This window comes from Dunckerocampus dactyliophorus, chromosome 9 (genome assembly GCF_027744805.1).
Source record: "Dunckerocampus dactyliophorus isolate RoL2022-P2 chromosome 9, RoL_Ddac_1.1, whole genome shotgun sequence".
Lineage (NCBI taxonomy): Eukaryota > Metazoa > Chordata > Actinopteri > Syngnathiformes > Syngnathidae > Dunckerocampus > Dunckerocampus dactyliophorus.
The window spans coordinates 28,147,252-28,163,905 of NC_072827.1; the positions used below are offsets into that span (position 1 = coordinate 28,147,252).

The 16,654-nt window shown below is 40.4% G+C and overlaps 1 protein-coding gene across 1 annotated transcript; it reads right to left on the reverse strand.

The window, feature by feature from the left end:
- Window positions 1–1,416: 1,416 nt before the first annotated feature.
- On the reverse strand, window positions 1,417–13,768 carry slitrk5b (SLIT and NTRK-like family, member 5b). Its single transcript, XM_054787952.1, has 2 exons — window positions 13,433–13,768; window positions 1,417–13,064 (listed from the first exon to the last, which is right to left on the reverse strand). Exon 2 carries the CDS (start codon window positions 13,013–13,015, stop codon window positions 10,415–10,417), a length of 2,601 nt encoding a protein of 866 aa, XP_054643927.1. The 5' UTR covers window positions 13,016–13,064; window positions 13,433–13,768; the 3' UTR covers window positions 1,417–10,414.
- Window positions 13,769–16,654: the final 2,886 nt, after the last annotated feature.

Sequence of the window (16,654 nt, forward strand, 5' to 3'; positions counted from 1 at the left end):
ACAACAGTCGCCTTGACGTCTTCCGTGCGCCCCACCCTACAGGCATGAATAATAAAAATACACCAAATCAAAGTGCTACGAGTTTAACATCTTTATTGTTAAAAGTGCTAAAAAACACACACATTTAAAGCCTGCCCTGCTTAAATCCAGTGCTTCATTTCCTCGTATCGATTCAATCAATTGATTACCTTTTAAAATGATGGTAGATCGATATATCTCATCTTGAATCGATTTCAGCGGTTTTGTCGAGTGCTTGACCCCTAGTATGCGGAGACAGAATGCGGTGGTGGAAAATAAAAATACTTTAATAATCAGGTGCAGAAAAAACAGGAAAAACGCTGTGAAAACACACACGAGGACTTGGACTGCAGTGCAGGTTAGGGAGGCGTCCAGGTAACAGCACAGGTGAGGTACATGCAGACAAAGAGCAAAGAACCAATGAACCAGCGCCGTACTTGAGACGGCGCTGGGCTTTTAAACCCCACTAATTGCAATTGTGGCCAGCTGTGCAACATACCACTGGGGTGGAGCGGCTGCAGCTTCCTCCAGCAGGAAGTGCAATGCACCAAAATAAGAGCGCAGGACAGGAAGTGCGCACTCCTGTCCTGCGGAACATGACAACACCCCTGGTATTTAAGAGTCAAATTGCATGCTGGGTACGACAAATTCATACATGTTGGCAGGTCTCCACTAAAATTGAAAGTCCTTCCCTTCCTCTCACGCCCCCCCTGACAGTTCACCACACCAACCCAGGGGGGCCCGCCCCACTATTTGAAAAGCACTGCATTAAGGCTGGAGAATGTCATGGTATATAATACATGTTTCCGCAACATTATATGATTGGCGACATGCTGACAAACAGAAACTGGCAGACACCATGACCCAACTCAGTGCACTCACTGAGTGCACTCAGACGGTAGGCAGGGCTTGCGCAGTAAGCCGAGAAGAGAGGCTTGCAGAAGCCTCATCTTAGGTTTCTGCCCTGTGTTTGATCAGGAAATGTGCAAATTCAGCAATTTTTATTTGAGAAGATTTTAAAAACAATTGGAATCATACAGAAAATACATTTAGAACACATTTCATTTGACAAATATTAATATTTATTTCATGTTATATATCAGCAGAGCCTCAGCTGCCTGCACATCACTGCCATTTATACATACTGTCAACAATGCTGTTGTTTTTTAAAAGCTCCCATTCTTAAAACACTTTTAGTTTGAGGGGAGTCCATGACCCTTGCTACAACTGAATACTAATGAGGGTGATTCCACCCAATCACTGTATCTTAACGACTGTCGTTTGCACCCCAAAAGTGTGAAATGCAAAAAAACTGCCTATTTTTGGCCTATTAAGTTTTCCCACAAATTAAAAAAATTATGTTCTGATCAAATATCAGCGAATTTGCAGGGTCGCCAATGCTGCATCGTGATCATGCGGGGATCCACTCCACTACTTTAAAAGCCTTCAGCTTCAATCGGACTAGCACAACAATTCCATTTTCTCCAGTGTCATGTAAGTGCACTGACTGAGTGGGTCGGGAAGGCTTCGGGGTGCAGAGACATATGTCTGAGACTATAACAACTGCGAGGCATCACATACTGCACCAGATGTGCCGTTGTGTTCCGCGCTGTCAACGGAAAGATAGAAGTATCAAGACGCTTTGAGTCAGCGGTGTTTCTGCTGCGTCCGCTTGCCTGATGTGAGTCGATAGTAAAGGTTCTTCCCTCGGCAAAGGCTCGTAGTCATACGCTGTCTTCACAGTGCTTGACACGTCTCTTCAAGCTTACATAATGCAGATCTGCCCTAATTTCCCTCTCCCCGGTGAAAGTAGGATAGTCAAGACGCTAAACAACATAACACAGCCGATCCGAGAAGGAGATGAGGCAAAGGTAACGTGCGACGGTTAGTTGTTAACTAGTTCATGGTCTTGTGTTTTCAAAAGGATCTCGCATACCTTTGTCACACATTGTCCACATGGGGCCTGTTGTTTTCTGTGTCAGCCAAGTGGATGTTTCCATGGATACCGGGCTTCTGTATCGCTGCTAAGAATACAGTCATTCTGCAAATGTCTGCATGCAGATGTATAGCTTACTTTTGGAGGAAGGTCACATCTCCTTTTGTGAGATCAAACATCTCTTGAGCACAAATTTCAATTCCAAGCCTATTTTGTCAGAGAGCCTCGGGCATGTTCCTTCTCATGCCGTTTGCGAGCATCAGATGTCATTTGGTTTACATGGTAGCATTGGTCACTTAAGTCTCTGGGTGATGCTGAGTAAAAGCTAAGACATCCCAAAGTTCCTTATGTAACACATCCACATTCGTTACAGCCCATTTGCTTGATTGAAACCATGAAACCTGATTTGGAATTTTAAAGTGGCCATTTTAATTTTAGTAATGTCCTAAAAAATGCCAGTGGGGATCTGGGCACATTATTATATTCACTGAGCTAGCACACACACAGGCTTGAGGCTGAAAGGAACACACAAACAAGGCTATGTGTAATGAATGCATGTATTGTATTCACTAACAGCACATATACAAGCTATACCTTCGCATTCATTTATAATATTTCAGTGCCTGCAAGCCTGCACACATATGCTGACAATGCTCTCTCTAACAATGAGACACCCAACAAAATAAACACAAATTTAATTAGCACAGAGAGCATGTTTGTTCTTTTATAACCAAACATTTGTATTGCACCGTGATGCATTAGTGGACACCACACTGGAAGCAAAGAATAAAGTCATAACACGTAAAGAAAAAAAATGAACTGCTACTCGAATACAGTTGTGCTATCACAAGAAAAAAGTAATAAAATACTTTTTTCCTGTAACGTTATTAGCATAAAGTGGTGTCATTATGAGAAAAAAAATGTAATGGTATTAAAGTAAAGTCTTAATGTTACTCAAAGTCGTACTGTTACAAGGAAAAACGTCTTAATGTCATCAAAATAAAGTTGGACAGTTATGAGAAAATCGGAATGTTACGGGAATAAAGTTGTACTGCGTCGAAAAAAAACGTCATGTTGTCAAAATAAAGTCACACTAATGCAAGAAAAAGTTGTAATGTTATCAAGGTAATTGTACCTTCACAAGACATAATAAGACATAAGACGTAATGTCATGGGACTAAAGTTGGAATATTACAACAAAAACAGCCTAATGTTGTCTACATAAAACCATACTTTTTCAGCAAAATGATGTAATGTAATAAAGTAGTCGTGATATTAGAAGCCAAAAGCTGAAATTTGTAGTATAAACATTTTCTTTCATGTTCACTCACAAAAATTACTTTATTTGAGTAAAATTGCAACACAACTTTTTTTTTGTAGTGATATTGATTTATTCTTATGGAGCTGTTCCCTACATATTTTTATGTATTTTTATTCAGTGTCATAGTCATTGGTAGCACACACTCCATTGAATCGTACCGTGCTGTTTGACCATCCGTTCCATGTTACAAAATAAAATCTGATGATAGTGATTAATTGCACGCAACAAAAAACTGCCAAACATATAGAGTATATAGATTTATTCATTATATACAGGAGGTACCTCGTCTCCTTAGGGAGATGCTTTTGAGGGATAATCATTACATCATCATCAACATAAAGAGCGATTTTCCATTCATTATAGTGGTTTCCCTTTTACTTGCATTTACAGTAGTATGCTTGCACACAGTTGGACACACTTTTAAAAAATAGTTTTCAGTAAGAATGTCTTCATCACTGGATCAGCCGACAGTAAAACGCATTAGAAGGCAACACATCACACCAAGACTGCATTCAACAAGGTGACTAACATGCACACAAGGTCCACATATAGCCATGGCCTCTAATTAGCTGACTTCAAATGACAGCTTCAGTGCTAAATAACTGTAAATAATGTGCATTCACTCAGTGCATTCGAGTCTCAGGGAAGTATTGAAAATATTGACTCAGACGTTTGTTAGACTGCATAATGTGTTTCTAGATCATAGAACACTGTATGCATATTAATACAACAACTGCATTCATTGGCTGTGCTCTTCAGTCCAATATACAGTATGAAGAATGACCACTCTTAGATGAGTCATTGCCAAGGGTTTATAATGCATACACACAAATCCTGAACACAAATATTTTGTATTTGCAGTTTGAAAAATTAAGATTTACCCAAAATGTTGCACAAAGGTACCTCTGAGTATTTATCTACAGTATATTAGACTGAATATGGTCAATTAGGAAGTAGAAGCAGTATTAGGGCCTTTCACGTAGAAAAGGGAAAAAAAGGCTTAAATTATGAGACAATGTATTAAGAAAATAGATGTAATTGTACAAGAATGAAGTTCAATATTACGTTTGAAACTTCAAAGTCCCAAGATTGTGCGAAAGAAGCAATTATGCTACATTTGGAGAATATTTATTTTCATAAAATGCCAATCTTTTTCTTGTAACACTGTATTAGAAGTTTTAATCATAACATGATTTTATTTCCACTTTGTACCTTTCAACACTCCCTTTTACTCCGGAAAACTCGGAAACTCAGAAAAAAAGGGCAAAATATGGGAGTTTTGTCCTTTTTTTCCGTCGCCCTACCGTTTCGATAGTTTCCCCTAAATGTCCCGTATTTTAACATTCCTCCAAAAAAAAAAAAATCCTCTCCAGTACAGCATGTTATAATACAGTCATTTGACAACGGGCTCAGAGAATATGCTTTTACTGTCAGCTAGTGTCTGCGTCTACTGCAGCAATAAAACAACAAGTGAAAACATCTGCGGTGCAGCGCGTTGGCAGTGGAGTCTTTCTTGTAGTACACAAACAAAAATAGTATTACTGTGTGGGGGTTAGGGTTAGGTTTTTACGGCTGTCAAAAATAACGCGGAAAGTAATTTATTTAATTAGTTACGTTCAATTTTTGACTGAATGCATTCACACCAGAGCAAGCACGCCACTCTGCTATGACGGCACACGGAAGCACGGTGGAGAGTTCCCACGCAGTCACACAGAGTCTGACGCTCTTTTCTAACTTCATTCTGACCTGAACACAGCAACAGCAGTACAATTCCAACACCATACACCGTATGTACCTGCAACTCACACACGTCTCTAGTCCGCTCATCCTGGGAACGACACTTCCTCATCCTTATTACACGCAGGCGATATGCACTCAGGGACACTCCAAACATCACAAAAATGGCTTTATAGTGCGTGTGTGTGTGTGTGTAAATAAACAGGAAGATAATGAAGTGGATATTCTTATCACTCACTTCGTAACTCGTAATCTGGATGTAGAATTTACCTTAAATTACATGATGTCTTTAAACGCAAACCCTCAATGCTCATCATAACAAGGTTTAAAGTGTGATTCAATTGTTCTGCTGCTGTTAAAGATACTAGAGTTAGACAAAGACATTTTTAGACTTGTGTGGTATCTTTTAGCTGGATGGACATATTCAGTTCATTTGGAGCTGTTAATACATACAAATATATATAATCCTGTCCTGTCATTTGTCTTTCTGTTAGTTAAATACAGTAAACATGGGCATATTTCAGACATAGCTGCTAATGGTGATTAATCATGATTAATTAATTAAAAAACGGATTAATCTGATTAATATTTGTAATCATTTGACAGCCCTAGTTTTTTTTTTTAATTAATTTGAGCATAATTTGATGATAATATTGAATCTTTGTTGTTGTAAGAAAAATGAAATTGCACAAAAAGACGTATTCTTGTAAAACTACTGAAAATAAATATACTAGTATGTGTGACTGAGAATATTATTGTAAATTTACATCTCCTGTCTTTATCGTCGTAAAAGTATGAACCTTTTGTTGTGATATTTCTACTTTTTACTTTTTTTCCTCATTAAAAAAAAATCTCCAATATTACAACTTCATTCAGTAAAATTACAACTTTATTCTGGTTCCGCTCTCAAATACTACACAGCGTTCTAGTAAATTTCAACCTTTTCTCATATTAGTAGGACTTTGTACTTTAATCTGGAATATTTCAACAATATTCTTGTCATTCTATGATGTCATCTCATACGGTTTGTGGTGTTTTTTCAGGGCCGCATACTCCTCCTACTCCAATATGCTTACAGTTTGTACAGATCCAAGTCCAAGGTTACTCTTGAGACTATCTAGTGTATATGGCTATACAGTATGCATCCAGAATATTCACACATATTGCACATTGAAGGAAGTGACATCATCGCTGACTTTCACAAGTCAAAAGTGCATTGTTAAGAAAGGAAAGCAGAAAGGACAGGGTAATAGTAACATACGTTTGTTATAAAAATACGAGTTTACGTGGACTTGTATTGCAAATGTACTCAAGTACAAACCATACCTCCTGGGGTGCATTCACACTTGTCATGTTTGGTTGGGTTAAAAGGAACTGTGGTGCTTTTGCGCTGCTAGTACTGTTTGTCAAGAGTGAATGCCATCATCCAAACTCTGATGTGCACCAAACAAGCGGACCGAGACCGCCTGGGGGATGGGTCTCGGCCCTGTTGCAAGTAAACTCTGGTGCGGTTCAGAAATATGAACACGACACGGACCAAAGACGGGGACGTGTGTTAAAATGAGAGCAAAACACATGCAGAAATGACAAATATGTTAAAAAAAGTGTGAAATATAAGATGATACTTATAGCAGAATATAAAAATAATCTACATTTTCAACCCAGGAGATGACATTTTGGTTTGGAATACAGTAATCCCTCGTTTATCGTTCCAGTATGGTTCCAGTGTTAAGTGAATTTCTGCGAAGTAGGATTCCTTATTTATAAATCAAATATTTTCATAGTTAGAGCATAGAAAACCGTAAACCGACCCTTTACGACCCTCTAAATACAGGTTATAACATAATTAGAGCCCTCTAGACATGAAATAACACCCCTACAGTCACATTTACACTTGCATTACCCAATATAGTAGACATAATTAACGTAAATAAGGTATTTAAGGCATGAATAAGACTCATGTGTGTTGCTGTCTGTGTGTTCCGGTGCTATGGGGAGTTGACTGAAATTTGGACAGGAAGTGATGTTGGCAGTTCAGAGTTGAGTTTTGGCTTGCGTGGGTTATGCCCACAACAGTAGTCCGAGTTTTATTACGGATTTTTATGCGGGATTACTTTGCCCGTTGTGAGATGATTCAAACCTGCAATAAAAGCCTATTCTTCTGGCGATCGAGCCTGGTGCTTGTGTGTCTCACCAAACATTAAAGTAGCATTACTGACATCTTGTCACCGGTGTAGAATAGTACATGTGATAGAGTGAAATCACGAAAGTGGTAAGGGATTACTGTATATCTTGTACTTATTTGATTCATATGTTCTTTACTGCGCAGCCTTTGGTCCCACGACAACAATACAAGTGTGAAAGCTAAGCGAACCACACCACAAGTGTGAACGCTGCCTAAGACAAGCTCAATGCCTCATGAAACAGGGTAAAGTTTGCATATAATAGATGATTTCTTGGGATGTGTGTTCTCCGTGGTGGACGTAGAACACAGGAATGCGTTTGCCCTTGTAATACACCAGAATATTCATTGTTTGGCTCATACTCACATTTTCTTTGATGCATGCGAACACAGTTGTAGATAATCATAACCCGTTACATTTTAGAGTGCACTTACAGCATGAATCAATTGAAAATTGTCCATAATCCACTGTGGGAAGCTTTGAGACAACACCGTTGGTTCTGGCAGATTATCCTGCAAGCAAAAGTTTAATTTTCTCTCCCAATCTCAATCTGCAGGCGACAGAGCACACAAATTCTAAGCTTCGGTCATCTGTCATTGTTTGTTGTTCAACATTGTAACTCTGTCTGATTTGGGTAAGATTTGCCTAAAGACGTCTCAACCCACGGAATTCACTTCACACCGACGTACACGTCAAAATGAACGGGCACTTTTGGAGATTGATTTTGTATTAAGAAAGAGCTGGTGGTAAATATTTGTTGCCACAACGTGGTTTATTTTTAGAAGGGAACATATCATCTTCACGGCTGATTAGCACTAATGAAATGCGGCTAATTTGAGAGTTAAAACTCACATTATTGCAAATGAAATAGCTTGAGGGTGCCTCTTATGAAAAGATGAGTCATTAGGGGCCTGACTTTCTGCTTGATTGTTCTTATTTACACATTTAATTGGAACTGTTTAAGCAGCACACACATACTGACTTCAAGCTTGACTGAAGCAGCATTACCATGCGTCTTAGGTCATCCTGTCAAAAGTGGATTCTTAATGTTTTACCCCTCAGGTGATCTCGCTTTGCTGCTCCATATTCAAACAAGTGCATGTTGTGTGCTTGGTTAAAAAAACAAAAACAAAAAAAAGCATGTGTTCTAACCAAGAGAGTGTAATATACTAACACTCTGGTAAGGGAAGGGACGATAAATATTAAGTTTCTAGTTACGTGCTTTCAAATAAGATATGACCAACATAAAAAAATGACATAAAATCCCAAATAATTGTCTGTTTAGAGCAAAACCTTAAAACAAGAACCTTAAAACAAAAAAGTCAGGATTTTGTCTGAGAAAAAAGTTGTAATGTTACCACAATAAATGTGGAATATTATGAAAGGAAAAAAACATTTTAAGTGAGGGGTGTCCAAAGTGTGGCCTGGGGGCCATTCGCATCGAGTGGCTATTTTTTTTATTCTCAAATTATAATTTAAAAAGAAAACAACAACAACAATAAAGTTGAAATATTAAGAGAGAAAAAAGTAAACTATTGAGAAAAAGTTACAGTACATTATGTATTTTACAAGAATGACATTCTGTTATGAGGAAAAGTAACGTCATTTTAGTAGCGAAAAGTTGAAATATTCAAGAAAAAATATGTAATTATTTTAAAGTCGTGATATTATGAAAAACAACAAATAAAGTTGTAATTATGGGTCAATCGGTTTGCGGAAAACGTAATAAAATTAGGGAATACATCATAATATGACTAAAAAGCAAATTTACAAGAAGAAAGTTAAAAAAAGAACCAAAAAAACAACAACATCAGCAGAACTAAAAAAAAAAAAAACGCTGTCATTTTACGAGAATAAAGTCAAAATATCAAAAGAAAAAAGTTGTACTGAAACGAGAAAGAAAGTCACAATTTTACAGGAGTAAACTCGTAATATTATGAGCAAAAGTAGTAAGGTTTTAGTAGCATATATATGTCATCTTTAAGAAAAGAAAATACCGGTAAAGTTGTAACTTTTGGAAATTAATAAGTTATAACATTATGGGAATAAAGTCATAACACTGTAGCACGAAAAGAACATTTAAGAAAGTTGAAATATTTGAAAAAATAAAAATCAAATAAAATGGGGGGGCGGGGGGGGGGGGGTCAAGGTGAGGTGCAGTTTTTTGGTTGAAATATGTATATATAATATATATATATAATCTATAATATAATATATAGTATGTATAACTTCTATAACTTCATCTACATGTGTTGGTTTACAGGATGTCTAAGTGGCCCTCGCATCCTTTCATTTTTCAGTATGTGGCCCCCGGTGGAAAAAGTTTGGACACCCCTCTACTAAGTTAACACAAAGGTAATATTTTTAAGAAAGTCGCAATTCTACAAAAATTAAGTTGTAATAAAAAATGTTCCGTGAATAAACGTGTATTTGCTCAGGAAAAATGTCGCAATACTACCATTAAAAGGTTTTTCAAAAATAATGTTAGGTAATTTGCAATATTTCAATGATAAATTTCTTTTATCTTGTATTATTTTTGATATTTTATTCAGATATTTTATTCTGGTAAAATTACAACTTTATTCTGGTCATATTATTACTCTTTTTTAAATCGTAGCACTATGACAATAACATTCCCGTAAATTACATCTTTAAATGTTCATTTTATAGTCACGTGCTTTCCAATCAGGTGCAACAACAACAAATCCCATAGAATGTCTGTTAAGAGCAATACCCTTGAACTGCACAAATGGCGTATCCGTGATTGGATCAATGTTGGCTAGAAAGACAGCAGCTTTCAAGGAAACGCTTGTAAATGTAAATGGAGGTTGGAGTGAGCCTTTGTTGTTGCGCAGCATCACAAAAATCTAGTAAGAAATGATGGAAAAAATGCTGGATGTTACACTCGGAAAAATGCTGAATCCTGCTGCTATATACTCCAACAGCCATGGCTACAGTATGAAAAGGATTACACTAACATCACCCAAAGCGATATTTCCAAATGTATTGATTAGATCTCAGTGTTTTCTCAATCTAAGTGAATCCACTTGTGATTGGATAGCCTGACATGCAGCAGTAAATGTCACTGTTCCACATAATGCGGCATCTCCCAATCCATCATACTCATCATGATGCTGTAAAGTTATACCTGTGTTTGCAGAATGATCAAATTCCTGATTCAACTGTGTCTTTCACACAGTTTCAGTGTTTGTCACTTACTTAAAACTGAGTAAATGTTGTTCTTTTCTCAAGGACCTCAAGGTAATCCGGATCAATGTGAAGCTTAGCCTTCAGTTCCCAATACTCGCTCCTGTTAGGCTCCACATAAACAGTACTCGGTGCTGTACAGTACAGTATTGTCTGTTGTACTCTGTCGGGATGCACGTACTGATGCCTTGCGTCAAAGTCTGACGTGTACTGACTGGACGGACGTGTTGTGTGCCTGCATGGTAGCGTATTGCTGTAGCGTGGGTTCTGGTCCTGACTGAGTACTTCTCTGTAGTAAGACTGATCATCTTGGTGCAGTGTGGAAGGCTTATTGAGAGGCTCCGGAGTAGTGGTGCTGTATTCTGAGCCTATTACATTACTTGCTGCTTCTTCATCAGAGTTGCCCAGAAAGGGACCGCTCAGCTCATCAAAATCCCGAAATCCCTCCACTGATTTGCTATCTGTGGATGTTTGGCCTGTAGTTCTGCATGTTTGCTCCGAGGGGGGCGGAATATACTCATACACATGTCCAGCAGATGTCCTGACCTTTGGGATGGTTCCTTTTTTGTACAGTCCATACTCCATGTTGAGAGAGCTGATGCAAGCATTCATGGAGTTGTTGTGCTCCTTTTGACTCTTTTGATGTCTCTTCCTCATCGTTACGAACAATCCTGCAGCCACAAAGACGGATACAATGAACATGAGCAGGAGGGCAAGGATCATCACTGATAAAGGGATGCCACCGTATTGTGTGTCCGAGTCCAGTGGCGTTTCGATCGTAATGGTGCTGCCAGGGAAGGATTCTTCCGAAGGGGGGATCATAGATGCCGGTGTAGCTGTGTTATTAGGGCAGAAATTAGCCGTCTTAATGTAGCGCATATCTTCCCCGGCGAGCCTTTTGGGTGAGCCACAGATGACGTTGTTTACAACAGTGCCTGTGCTGAGCTGTTCCAGCCACATCTTCAAGTCCAGAATGCTACACGAGCAATCCCAGGGGTTCTCATACAAATCCACTTGTACCAGCGCCGTCAGCTGATTGATCACACCGCTGATGGGCAGATAACGCAGATGGTTGCTGCGAAGATTGAGCCTGGCCAACGTGAGACCGCTAAACGCCCCCACCGGTAACGTTTTCAAGAGGTTGTTGTTCAAAAACAGAAGCTGGAGTTTGGGAACATGCTGGAATGTGTCTGCGGCAACCTCCTTAATAACGTTGTACTCTAAATACAGGAACTGTAAACTCTGTAGTCCACAGAACATATCCTCTGTAAGGTGGTCTATCAAATTCCCATTAAGATAGAGTCTCCTGAGATGAGTCAAATCAGCAAAAGCTTTGTCGTGGATTTGAGCTATCCGATTGTTCCCTAGATGAAGCAAATCTAATCCGGTTGCCTCAATGAAATCCGTCCTCCGCACCACAGGGATATAATTTCCTGTGAGATACATCTTTTTAGGATTGTAGGGTTTGGGATCTAAATCGGAAATGTGCTCAATTTTTCGTTCCTGGCAGTTCACATTCAGGCCGAGGTCTGAAATCTGAAGGTTGCAGGTGCAGGCAGACGGGCAGTCTAAAGGCACAGGGGATTTGGTTTGATATGAAATAATTTGACCGTAATTCTGAGGTTTGTTTGCGGCCAGGCGAGCAGTCGGTCTTGATTTTAATTTACCTGACTGCCGAGGTCCTTTGGTGGGTCTTGACGATGACCTTGCTATACCAGATGAGGTTAGGGAGGATGTGGCAATTGCTGGCGTGCTCCTGTAGTAGGCGTCTGGGTTCAAATGCGGCAGTGGCGGCATCTCGTACTCGGCAATGGCCCTCCTCGGGCACAGCTCTTGCTTTGAGACCTCATCAAGATCCCTCCCGTGGAGGCGGAAGGGGAACTCGCAAACAACGTCTCCAACCAACGCTGTGTACGAGATGCTCTCTAGCCACGTCTTGAGGGCGATCAAGTCACAGGAGCAGTTCCATGGATTCTCCTCCAGCTGCAGCTCCACGACACTGTTCATGTGCTCCAGCAGACCCGAGTAAGGAAGCACTTTCAGCTGATTCCCCCTCAAGTCCAGATGAGTCAGTGGTACATGCTGGAAAATGTTCACAGGCAGAGTAGATATCAAGTTGTCGTTGAGAATCAACACCTCCAGGTGTCGAAGTCTGCCGAGGGCGTTGGGCGCCACTTGAGTGATGTAATTATAATCAAGCTGCAGATACTCCAGACTTTCAAGGCCCCAGAAAAGCTCCTCCTTCAAGGCATCAATTTTGTTACTGTTGAGATGTAATCGTTTTAATCCCTGAAGTCCTGTAAAAGCTCCAGCTTCAATCAGGGATATCTCATTATTCCCCAGATGTAATATGGTGAGTCCTCGATAGTCGACAAAATCATTAGCAGCCAGCTTCTTTAAAAAATTTCCAGTGAGCAGCAGATGATACTGTGGGAAGTTTAGCGGGTTTATTTCAGAGATGCTCCCAATTCCTCTATTTTCACAGCTCACCGTGAGTACTCCCTCTCTCTCCTCACATGCACACAGTCTTTCACAGGGTCCTCCTCCGTAAGACATCCCAACTGTGCACACAGAGGCTGCGCTCAGCAACACACAAGAGATCCAAAGATGCATTTTCCCGGCGTCCGAGCTCAGAGTCCCGCTAAAGTATCCTCAACGTCATCTGGAGGAAGAAGGACGAAAATGTCATTATAGAGCATGATGATGACGTGAGGCACGCAGGCAGGCAACTTCAACACAACCAGCTGTAGCCTGCACAAGTCAAAGCCTTATTTGTCGCTCGCTACCCAGAGGTAACTTCTGGCCGTGTGACTACTGATTTAAAATGGCTCAAACAAAGCAGCAGGGAGAGCGAATGAGACAGAGCGAGAGGACTCCCTCAGGCAATGTAAATAACAAAAATCAAGGTCAAAGGCAGATGTAATCCTAAAAACAAGCCACATCTCAATAGAAACACAAAGGCTATTTTGAAGCTACTTGACAAGCATGCACGTGGTTTCATTTAGTCTACTTCCTGGCAGAAATACGTACCTCACACCCATGGGTTGGAACGCAGGCTCGCTCTCAGCATGTCTTTTATGTCTCATCTATCAAAAACAACAGCAACAAAAAACGGGAGCCCCTGAGCACACTCCACCAATGTCCGGAAGAAAACAGGAAAAAAGAGAAAATGCTGATTGACTGTAAATGCTTCTCTTTTCACACGCCGTGCAGACGGAGATGCTGCTGCGCCCGGTAACAAAGTTCTTTATGCTCTCTCTCTCGCTCTCTCTGTCTCTCTCTTTCTCTCTCTCGCGCGCGCACTCTCTCCATCCATCGCTGTCTCACTCCATCCCTTCCCCAATGGTCGGGAGGATGTCAAGTCATTTCATTTCACGCAGAAAGAATCAGCTCACTGGAGCATCATACCGAGATGCAGAGAGGGAAAAAAAATAAATATATGTTGACCTACCTTCTGAAAGATCCCCCCCCCCCAAATATCAATAATTCAGTGAAGCGGAGCATTCTAGCCGTGCTCAAACGGTTTGTTTTAAACCCGCTTAGCGTGTTATCCATGCTGAAAACAAAACCTCCACCAGGATGTCATGTTACATCATCCTTGTTGCCTAATCTGTCAATCCGTTGGGGTGAGGTAGCTCATGTTTTTTCGTGGCAGCTACACCTGACAATGGCAGATCATATCGACTGATATCATGATACCTGACGCCTTGTCACATGTTAGAGGCCACTGAGCTTTCATGTTACATTTCAGTCAGTTTTGAAAAGGAAAAATCCTGGACTGGACTGGCCCGGCCACCCAAAGTAGCACTAAATTGCTTACAGAGTGTACAGAAGAGCCTTAATAGTCACGTCACCCTCTGCATAATGCATGAACACTGTGGGACTCACCAGTGGGTCTATTGATCAGTCGCTAGCACCAAATGAGAAGTAATGGCTCGCAGTGTTTTATTTTTCTATTTGTCCACTTGCTTTAAATGCTAATAAATGAGTCACACAATGAATGACTCATCGCCCTCACGTGAATGTTTTCACCTGATCTTGATGAAAAGCAAACAGTTGTGGTGGCACGATGAGTGTAATTAGTGTGAATTATTCATGTGTCCCGGTTTTGTTTATCCAATATGCCGGGGGGCTGCAAGCTAATAGCCACACGAATATTGGTAATATTTAGTATTTGTCAATAAAATTGGGAGTGGGATAAAGGATAAGGATATGGTGATATATTTTAGGGATGAGCCGGATTCAGACGAGTGTCCGTTACGAGTATCCGTTACGGATTGTGTATTTTTGCCGAGTACGAGCATGAAATGAGTACAACTCGTCATTATCCGCAATCGTGATGAAGGAAAATCCTCATTGGGTAACTACGGTACTCATATATCCTCTCTTCACGCTCTGTGATTGACCGGTCACACACAGCGACCGCCCCTCCCTAGACCAACTCCCTACAGCCAAAGAGAGGAGTAAGCGGTGCATTTGTCAAGACAGAGTTGAAAACGGCTTGTGTCGCGTTGGTCACTGCCTCCACTCCAGACTGGGTTTTGTTTTTTAGGTTTTCGTCAGCTCAGCTCGTATCAAAGTTACTTGGTAAACTTGATTTGTTACGTACGCAGCGCATTTGACAAGACAGCGGTATAGCTGAATAATAAACAATAAATATAGCAACAATGATCAATTAATGTCAATTTCAGACTTAAAATAATGTACAGATTTAAGCCCACCCATTTCCGGTTAAACCACGCCCACCTACGACTCATGCCCGCCCACTCAGAGTGCACAGATCATTTAGATGGGTGAACAGATACAGACACAGATAGTGGTGTACTCGTCATCCCTAAAAATCACCTTAATTTGGACAAAAACATATTTGACTTACTTTTTGAAGAGAACATATCATCATATCACTGGTGAAACTTACTGAGGTTGAGACGCCTTCTTTAAGGAGACTTTGGATGTGAGCGTACATTGGTGGAGCTCTATTATTTGGTTAGCCTTCTGATTGTCGCGCACATACGGGCGAGGGCTGTCCACATGGCTGCGTTAGCTGCCGTTTGACTGATGATGCCACCGTGAGCCTCAAAAACTCACCATACTCCGTCAAGTGTTCAAATGTTCTTCACATGCTGTATTTTATGAAAGCTTTTTAACGTGCTAGCCCCGCAAGATAGTTTTCGTGACATGCGTTGGCAGTTAAGTTCCACACGACAGACATGATTGTTTTTTTATTTTGGCACACCTGCGCACTGTGAAGGACGCTGCCCAAGAAGTTAGTTAGGGCAAAACACTACACTGCATGCAGTTATTGCTGCGGCTGCAATCGTACGAGCCACAGGTGATCGCCTTTTGTGATCGGCGTTGAAAGGCATTTATCGGCATATGCCAATCAGGTGATTTCTCATTGAAATTGGCCGATACTGGCTCTGCCGTCATAACAGAGAGATGTGGTTTGACATGATGTGCATGCGTTAATGACGCTAAAGATTTTCACGTGATTAATGACACTGTTAACGTGCTATATTATATATTTTTATATTTTATTATTATTATTTTTATTGGACTGTTTTATTTATTAGAGTTTTGTTCACACTAAAGCATTTTTTGTTTTGCATTTTGCTGCCTTATTGCACCAAAAACGAACTGAACCATTACCTTAAAAGCAAGGTACATGCCGAGCCACGCTGATGACATTACACGCTGACACTGTCGCTCTTTGCTTCCCTTCACTTATGCACAGTTGCTGAATCACGAGTTTTTAATGTCATATGAATATTGATTTTCTCCTACATTAACGTTGTTTATCCTAAAGGGGACAATTTTAAAGGGGAAAATTGACTGATTAATGAATTTTATTGTACATACACTACATATTTCCTTCTCTGGAGTGCCTGCCCACTCTTCAAGTGTGAAATGACACAACTAAGTAAGCCGCTGAGCGAAAAATATGTCTTTAAGCAAGTAAAATAATCCACGAGGGACCTGTAAGTATTCCAAAAATAAATATGTTTAGCTGTTTAGCACATGCTAATGTTAACAGTTGATGTGCCATCATAAGGATGAACTACATATAAAGTTAAGTTATAGTAATTCAGTAACATTCAACATTCTGCGAGTATGCACGGTCATCAGTCGTCATGGTAACACAAAGCCGTGCTCGTGTTTCAGTAGAGGGTGGCGGGGTAAGCGGTGGCACGTTGGAGCGTGTGGTTGGCACATCTCCACATCTCCACAGCCGGGTGGTTCTCGGTTCGAATT